Below are 9,793 nucleotides of genomic sequence, written 5' to 3'. Positions count from 1 at the left end.
TAGTTTTGGCAAGATAACATAAATTTCCAAGCATCCCAATTAGCCTTCGCTACATGCCGTGGCGCCCTCATGTGCAGTCAGACCTTAAATCATGATTACATTTCCCGCAACTCCCGTTGATAATGTTCGTTCCCCTCAGTTATGTTAGTTTTAAGTTATGTTCCATTAACAAGCAATTAATCGAGTAACCAAATCTTACGAGTAAATTCTTATCGGCAATTGATCGATAGACACCTCAATGCGTCAATACTGAGTAGCCTGATGTGATGTAGTTAACACACCTGTGGTGATTCATCAAATAAAATAAAATAAAAAACCTCTCCTCCTCCATAAAATCTCTTCAAAAGCCTGTGGCCACACAAGTAGCCAGTCTAGTGCCCCCCTAACCCCCCACCTCCCCGCCCCTCCTCGTCCCCCTCCACCTCCTCCAGATGGCTACCCCTTTCTGAAGCTTCCCTAAACCCCAATGGCTCAGACAAGCCACAACTGTCATTAAGAGCCAAACAAGAGACCAGAGTTAGATCTAAAGACCTTAAGCCTGCTGGATATCTTGACCCCAGTCGACTATGCACTTTATCACAGTGTTAGCTTTCATATAGGCCTGCTATAAGCTTACCATTCACCTTAGGTGACTATACACAGCCTATTGTGAATGGGGTCGCGATGGTTTGTCATTTTTAAAAAGTGGGTCCCCATGAAAAGAAAGTTTGGAAAACAGTCTAGAGCTTCTCTTCTCCCAGTCCACCAGCCTAAAGAAGAGCCCAGAAGAACCCATGCGAGCTGAAAGCAGCCGTGGCAGCCATCTTGGCTTCAGTCAGAGAGGCTCTTCACTCAGCTTTATCAGTCAGAGAGAAGTTACACATAACAAAGACTTAGCTGCAGGGCTGCCAAGTTTGACCAAAAGTTTGGAGTGAGATTTTTTCACTTAACACCCCCCCCATGAACATTGACCTGCTAGTATTTAAGGGTTGGTCATTTCTCTGCGTGAGAATTGTGTGAAGTGTGAGCGTGAGAATAGGCTGAAATGCATCTCACACTCAATGTGTGAGACTTGGCAGCCCTGGAGCTGTTGTCTGTGATGCTAACCAGCTAGCAGAATGATGGAACTGTTTGCTGTGATGCTAACCAGCTAGCAGAATGATGGAGCTGTTCATCTGTGATGCTAACCAGCTAGCAGAATGATGGAGCTGTTCATCTGGGATGCTAACCAGCTAGCAGAATGATGGAGGTGTTCATCTGTGATGCTAACCAGCTAGCAGAATGATGGAGCTGTTTGCTGTGATGCTAACCAGCTAGCAGAATGATGGAACTGTTCATCTGTGATGCTAACCAGCTAGCAGAATGATGGAGCTGTTCATCTGTGATGCTAACCAGCTAGCAGAATGATGGAGCTGTTCATCTGGGATGCTAACCAGCTAGCAGAATGATGGAGCTGTTCATCTGTGATGCTAACCAGCTAGCAGAATGATGGAGCTGTTCATCTGTGATGCTAACCAGCTAGCATAATGATGGAGCTGTTCATCTGGGATGCTAACCAGCTAGCAGAATGATGGAGCTGTTCATCTGGGATGCTAACCAGCTAGCAGAATGATGGAGCTGTTGTGTGTGATGCTAACCAGCTAGCAGAATGATGGAGCTGTTCATCTGTGATGCTAACCAGCTAGCAGAATGATGGAGCTGTTCATCTGTGATGCTAACCAGCTAGCAGAATGATGGAGCTGTTCATCTGTGATGCTAACCCGCTAGCAGAATGATGGAGGTGTTCATCTGTGATGCTAACCAGCTAGCAGAATGATGGAGCTGTTCATCTGTGATGCTAACCAGCTAGCAGAATGATGGAGCTGTTCATCTGGGATGCTAACCAGCTAGCAGAATGATGGAGCTGTTTGTGTGTGTGTGTGTGTGTGTGTATCTGTGAGCATACATGTGCGTTTGAAGCCCCGTTACTCACAGGAGTGCACCGAGTCTGCCCAGTTACAGGAAGAAGTGCTGGGCCAATCAGAGGCCTGTGTTGTGGTCAGGTGGCCTGGGCATGGCTCCAGTATTGTGAACCAGATGAAAACAAAGCTAATGAGGCTCACAGTCACACCAACCAGCTGCCTTCGGCAGGGGCTGGGGCAGGGGCTGGGGCTGGGGCAGGGGCAGGGGCTGGGAGGCTGAAAGTGTCGTCCCCAATCAAGACAAACAGCCTCCATGAGAGTCATAGGCAGATGGAGACCCCGGCAAGAAGTGTGTTCGAAAGTGTGTCTGTGTGTGTGTGTGTGTGTGTGTGTGTGTGTGTGTGTGTGTGTGTGTGTGTGTGTGTGTGTGAGCCACTGGGAGGGGTTCGTGTGAAGTGCAATCCAATTGCGTAAGAAAAACAGACGAGTTAAACGGGGGCCTTGTCAGAAATTAGTTTTGGCAAGATAACATAAATTTCCAAGCATCCCAATTAGCCTTCGCTACATGCCGTGGCGCCCTCATGTGCAGTCAGACCTTAAATCATGATTACATTTCCCGCAACTCCCGTTGATAATGTTCGTTCCCCTCAGTTATGTTAGTTTTAAGTTATGTTCCATTAACAAGCAATTAATCGAGTAACCAAATCTTACGAGTAAATTCTTATCGGCAATTGATCGATAGACACCTCAATGCGTCAATACTGAGTAGCCTGATGTGATGTAGTTAACACACCTGTGGTGATTCATCAAATAAAATAAAATAAAAAACCTCTCCTCCTCCATAAAATCTCTTCAAAAGCCTGTGGCCACACAAGTAGCCAGTCTAGTGCCCCCCTAACCCCCCACCTCCCCGCCCCTCCTCGTCCCCCTCCACCTCCTCCAGATGGCTACCCCTTTCTGAAGCTTCCCTAAACCCCAATGGCTCAGACAAGCCACAACTGTCATTAAGAGCCAAACAAGAGACCAGAGTTAGATCTAAAGACCTTAAGCCTGCTGGATATCTTGACCCCAGTCGACTATGCACTTTATCACAGTGTTAGCTTTCATATAGGCCTGCTATAAGCTTACCATTCACCTTAGGTGACTATACACAGCCTATTGTGAATGGGGTCGCGATGGTTTGTCATTTTTAAAAAGTGGGTCCCCATGAAAAGAAAGTTTGGAAAACAGTCTAGAGCTTCTCTTCTCCCAGTCCACCAGCCTAAAGAAGAGCCCAGAAGAACCCATGCGAGCTGAAAGCAGCCGTGGCAGCCATCTTGGCTTCAGTCAGAGAGGCTCTTCACTCAGCTTTATCAGTCAGAGAGAAGTTACACATAACAAAGACTTAGCTGCAGGGCTGCCAAGTTTGACCAAAAGTTTGGAGTGAGATTTTTTCACTTAACACCCCCCCCATGAACATTGACCTGCTAGTATTTAAGGGTTGGTCATTTCTCTGCGTGAGAATTGTGTGAAGTGTGAGCGTGAGAATAGGCTGAAATGCATCTCACACTCAATGTGTGAGACTTGGCAGCCCTGGAGCTGTTGTCTGTGATGCTAACCAGCTAGCAGAATGATGGAGCTGTTTGCCTGTGATGCTAACCAGCTAGCAGAATGATGGAGCTGTTCATCTGTGATGCTAACCAGCTAGCAGGATGATGGAGCTGTTCATCTGTGATGCTAACCAGCTAGCAGAATGATGGAGCTGTTCATCTGGGATGCTAACCAGCTAGCAGAATGATGGAGCTGTTCATCTGGGATGCTAACCAGCTAGCAGAATGATGGAGCTGTTCATCTGTGATGCTAACCAGCTAGCAGAATGATGGAGCTGTTCATCTGTGATGCTAACCAGCTAGCAGGATGATGGAGCTGTTGTCTGTGATGCTAACCAGCTAGCAGAATGATGGAGCTGTTCATCTGTGATGCTAACCAGCTAGCAGAATGATGGAGCTGTTTGCTGTGATGCTAACCAGCTAGCAGAATGATGGAGCTGTTCATCTGTGATGCTAACCAGCTAGCAGAATGATGGAGCTGTTTGCTGTGATGCTAACCAGCTAGCAGAATGATGGAGCTGTTTGCTGTGATGCTAACCAGCTAGCAGAATGATGGAGCTGTTTGCTGTGATGCTAACCAGCTAGCAGAATGATGGAGCTGTTGTCTATGATGCTAGCCAGCTGCATGAAGGATGCTAGCTGCGCCAGTGGTCTGCATTTACAGTAGCTAAACCTTTCTGTGGGGAATCAATGGACAGCACTATGGGAGTAAGAGGGACAGAGCACTACAGGGCTATTGACCAGGACCTCACGATACAATATGTATCACAACACATGGGTCACGATACGATACATATCACCATACATTGTGATACAATACATATTGCAATACACTGAATTTTTTTTTGTATTAGAGCTGAGAGTTGTATACTCCATCCCCGCTCCGAGGGGATGCTAAGGGCAGAGGGAATGGAAGGACATTTTAAATCCAAGTAAAGCATGAATAATGTATTTATGACTCAATTCCATCTTTAATTTTGTATATATCTATTCCCTGTCTTGTTCTGTAGGCTTTATTTTCCTTGTGGGAAAAAAAAAGAAGTACAATTATATGTGTGTGTGTGTGTGTATATATGTGTGTGTGTATATATATATATATATATATATATACACACACACACACACAGTTATATATATATATACACACAGTTATATATTGTGTTGTTTTTTACTGTATCGATACTATACCGCATAAAATAAATACTTGTATAGTGGGGGGGAAAAGTATTGTATGGATTTGATTGCACAGCCCTAGAGCACTATGGGAGGGAGAGAGGGAGATCTGAGACAGGACCGACCAACCTCCTGCCTCCCACTACATGAGTGTATGAGAACCATCAAGACACATTGAACACGCATTACTGACTCACTTACTGTGACATAGGTGTCCTTGGACGTGTGTGTGTATCTGTGTGTGTGTGTGTGTGTGTGTGTGTGTGTGTGTGTGTGTGACTCAATCCTATGGTTTAGATAAGAATAACATTTAAAAAAAGATCCACGTAGGCTCCACAATGTCTAGCAAACACGCTTAAGAAACCAAAGAAAGAAAGAAAGAAAGAAGGAAAGAAGGAAAGAAGGAAAGAAAGAAAGAAAGAAAGAAAGAAAGAAAGAAAGAAAGAAAGAAAGAAAGAAAGAAAGAAAGAAAGAAAGAAAGAAAGAAAGCAGTCTTACACAACAAGTGAATTACAGTAGACTCAAATTGAATGGGCTATGTGACCTAATTTCTCAACACTAGTCACATTTCAAAAGACCTCTAGCCTAAGCCTAGCTGTTCTTTACCAGCATACAACAGCCTTTTTGACACTAGCACAATTCTACCCTGGCACAATAGAATTACCATATTATTGCAACCTCAAAGTAAAATGTGTGATGAAACTTTGAAGCTAGCTATCACCCTCAGCGTAAGAGTAGGCCTATTCACACACACACTCCAGAAGAAAAAGAAGACTCTTTGTCTGTCAGTCTCACATCACTATAAAGGCCCTCTCTTCCACATCGGCCTGTCGTGCCAGTCCATAAGTGTATTAACACACAATGAGAGCATTATTTAACAGTATCTGAACGCAAGCAGAGAGAGAGAGGGATATAAAGATGGCCATGGTTCAGAAATTAATTAATTTTAACAGGGTGGGCAGACTAACACACAACTGGGCCTGTCTCTGTGTGCGTGCCTGGTGAGTGTGTGTGTGTGAAAACACAGGCGCGTGTGTGTGTGTGTGTGTGTGTGTGGGGGGGGGGGTAGTGGCCGCACGCATGTGTGTGTGTGTCCCAGCAGAGGACAGCTAGCTCATATTGATCAGGGCTGAGTTTCCCAGAGGCATCGTAGCGCTACGATGAACGCCGTAGCTTACGATGAACGTAGCGCTACGATGCCTCTGGGAAACTCAGCCCAGGCTTCTTCTCCCTTCCCTGGATGTTGACAGTCCAGAGTTTCCCCGACCGTTGTAACGGTACCGGAGCCGCTGTGCCAACAAAAGGGACTGTTACTAAGCTCCATAATCTTTCCATAATGACGCCATGATTGATGAGATTCACAACTGCAAACGGGAATGATCTCAGATTCAACCACCATCCTCTCTGTACATATGGTACAATTTTGCAGAAACAAAATAGAGGTCATACAACTACTATTGGGTGAATGAAATTATAACCATGATGGAAAAGGGACATTCAATTCATCCAGAAATGAGGGAATCTACAACAAGGTACATCAGCACACAACATGTGTGGATCTTCCAAATAGATGTGGATCTTTTCCTGACTTCCTCCTCCTCCCCCATGTCACCATTCCTTCATCAATCCCTCACTCTCCCCCTCTCTTCCTCACGCTGTGTGATTATAGCAGCCATGACGCCCCACACGCCTTCCTCACCCCCATCCTCTCTGTGAGTCATGTGACCTGCGCTGAGCAGAGATGCTCAGTGACCAGGAGGAGCGACTGACCTTCTCCTTCCCTCTCCCTCTCACCTACTCTGGTCTTTTTCCGATCGCTTAGCCACTCCTTTCACAATCCTCTTTTCCATTCCATTCCATTAAAGTCATTTAGCAGACGCTTTTATCCAAAGTGACTTACAGCTGCTAGGAGCCAGTGTAGAGAACGGGGAAGGGAAGTTGTGTGGGAGAACTTGGGGTGGTTGAACGAGCTCCAGAGGTTAGCTTGAAACCCTCAGACTCTGCCCATCACTCCGCCCTAAGATTTATTACGGATGATAGATATGACACTCACTGTGTTCTTTATGATAAGGTGGGCTGGCCATCTCTTTCTTTAAGGCATTCCTATCACTGGTATCTGTTTATTTTCAGTCATTGTCGGTTAACTTCCACCATACATCTCATCTCTGTTGGAGTGGAACCTTGGCACCTTCCAGACCCGATCAAACGATTGGCTTGTTTTCAAGGTTCCTCGAGTGCATTCTGAACTCGGAAAGGCTAATTTTTTCCATGATGATCCTTATACTTCGAATACCTTACAACAGACTCTAAACTTCCTCCTGTCATGGAGTTTAAATCAATGGCTCTAACCCTTTGTACTTCGACCAATAAATAGTTTTTAATTACTATTATTTTATATTACATTTGTTCTGTCGATTTGTGTTTCTGAACTCGTCATCACTGTAAATGAGGGAAACCTCAGTGCTTTACGAGTTTAAATAAAGGTTTGAAATGAAATGAATGGCTGATGCCGGAGCCCCCGCATGGAGGGAGTTGCAGTAGTCTGGGTGGGAGATGACAAGAGCCTGGATGAGCACCTGCGCCACTCATCCACCATCTCTCCCTTCATCCCCTCTTCTCGTTTATCCATCACTACTTTCCTTACTCTCCTCGCTACCTCCCCCCCCCCCTCTCTCCTCTCATGGACCCAACCCAGGCCCTGCATTCCACAGCTTGGCCGGTTCCATTGCGGCAGAGTAGGGGTTAAAACGCTGTTTGTTTGCAGCTTTTTCCACCTTTCACAGCGGGACGGGGGGGGGACAGGGGGGGGGCAGAGCCTGGGAGCCTGGGTGGGCTGGCCCTGGCAAGAGAAGGAGAGGTCCGCTCTCTCTATTAAACTCCTGTCTAACAAGCCAAGTGTGATATCACCAGCATGTAATGTCAGCGGAGCAAGTTGTCAGAGAAAACAAGGTGAGAAGCACAAACAGGGAGGTATCTGGGGGTAGACATGGCCTGGAGGGGACGCTGAGAAAAATCGATTCATCGATTCTGAATCAAATGATTCAGAATCGATTCATGAATCCCAAAATCGATCTTTTATTTAATGAATGAATGAATAAATGAAGGAATGAATAGTTCATTAATTCATTCAATGATTCATTCATTCATTCATTTTTGGAAATCAGTATCGATACCCAGCCCTAGTCATGTAATTAAGGTTACAGCAAAAAAAACAAACAACAGGTTTTAGTAACACTAACCGAATCGATATTGAATTGAATCGAATCGTGATAATCGATTCTGAACCTTGTGAAACGGAATCGAATCGATTCTTGAAATTCGACTCGATACCCAGCCCTAGAGAGAGAGGAAGAGTCTGATGGTTGCTGGTAATGGTCTTGTTCGAGGGTAACCGCTAATATCATAGCAATAATACTTAAGTTAATGATTTCAGAAGATTCTTTCTTGCGCATCTCTGCTGTACGAGGCCAGACCGGTCTACCACTGTGCCGACACAAACCCTACAGCCGACAACATGGGTGAGGTTGGGCATACCCCCCACTGAGGGCCTTCATCACCTGGCTCGCTCCTGCCCACATACCCCTTCATCATCCCCGTGACACGTGGGGAGGAAGAGGAGGAGGACACCTGAGGGTCGAAGGTCAGATCGAAGGCGGGCTCCGAAACTTTCAGCTACTGCCAACATCCATCCCTCTCCTCTGTAAAAGTGCTGCAACGAGAACGGCGCCAATATTTGGGCTGTGATCTACGGTAAGACGCTCTCCACGGCCGCCTGATGAGAGCTTGGTGACGGAGACGGGGGAGAGGCCTCACCCTGCCCCCCCACCCACCCCCGCAGGCACTTTAAACACGTTGAAAACAGAGAGAGATAGGCAAGGTATTCATTCCTCATCGTCCGCACCTCAACATCTGAACTGGGTTTCTTCCTGGTGAAGGTGGTGAGAGACAGACGAGAAGAACCGGAGATCCTGCAGGATTGGTGCGTGGGCGGGAGGTTGAGGCACTTGGCAAGTTTACGGTGTTTGACGATACCTTCTAAAGAGGGCATAATGTCATCAAGTGTTCCTGAAGTATAAACTTCATTTCTCGAGATCCTGTTGTCAACAAATGAAGGGAACTACATTGTGGTCAGCTAAGCCACCAACTTCTCATCTTTACGCAAAAAAAACTTCCGCCATTTTGTTACTTCCTCCTCACATCTGATTCAATTCTCTATAGAAACATGACTATGAACATCCAATGCTAAGTCATGCAATGTTCCTTTGAAAAATGCCCTTGTTTAATAACTGTCTTACGGTTGACCAATTATGCACTACAGTGCAGCACATTCAAATGATGCCGAAAGAATGACAGTTGGAGACTGAAGTACAGGGCTATTAGGCCCAGTCATAATTGGGTTAAACCATTTCCCCCCTCGAGGGGGAATCCCAGACTCCCTTGCTGACTCTTGCCTGTGGTTAGGCAGTATTTAGGCCCTGACAGAGCAAGATGCCGCTCCTACAAGCTTACCCACTAAACAAAAACACCTTTGTGATTAAGGGGTTGGTGCGTACTCTCTTTTTCTTCCTTTCTCTCTTTCTTTTTCCATTCCATCCCGACAGCTGCAGTCCACACAGCTGCCACGCCCCTTAGATAGTCACACTCTGCAGCCATTTGCTAGCCTGAGAAGCCTGACCAATCAGAGAGGAATTGGAATTTGTATGAAATGTATATGTCATGTAGAACCAAAACACACACACACACACACACACACACACACACACAATGCTGATGTAGGGCACAGAAGGAAAAGTTTGGTCCACCTCTGACAAACTTGTAGAATGTGAGATTCCCTAAAACCTGAGGAATTGACCGTAAAGTCAAAATGTCCAGGCCAGTGTGTTACTACGCCTTTCTAAACGGACGTGTTCTCCGGGAGGGAAACATTCACACTGCTGCATGTCAGGCCTGCAGCTGCAGAGGACTGAAGCTGGTTAAAATCTCTTGAAGCAAATCAACTTGTTTTCCATGCAGTGGTGTTTGCTGCTCCCCAGGCCAACACACAGACACACACAGACACACACAGAGAGACACACACACAGAGAGACACACACACACACACAGACAGACACACACAGAGAGAGACACACACACACACACACACACACACAC

The 9,793-nt window shown here is 46.0% G+C and overlaps 1 protein-coding gene across 1 annotated transcript in view; it reads right to left on the bottom strand.

Moving 5' to 3' along the window:
• Positions 1 to 8,690, bottom strand: part of LOC311313349 (mitogen-activated protein kinase kinase kinase kinase 4-like) — a gene marked incomplete at its 5' end in the record, with an annotated part of 46,395 nt that extends 37,705 nt beyond the window's left edge. The window contains one exon of the mRNA XM_084443472.1: positions 8,544 to 8,690. Coding sequence (XP_084299598.1) covers positions 8,544 to 8,690 — 147 coding nt within the window. The remainder of the gene's footprint in view (positions 1 to 8,543) is intronic.
• Between the last annotated feature and the right edge of the window lie 1,103 nt (positions 8,691 to 9,793).

The sequence above is a fragment of the Borostomias antarcticus genome, assembly GCF_949987555.1.
Source record: "Borostomias antarcticus genome assembly, chromosome: 9".
NCBI classification, from domain to species: Eukaryota; Metazoa; Chordata; class Actinopteri; order Stomiiformes; family Stomiidae; genus Borostomias; species Borostomias antarcticus.
The sequence above is the reverse complement of the archived record's forward strand: the minus strand, read 5'-3'. Positions and strand labels throughout refer to the sequence as shown.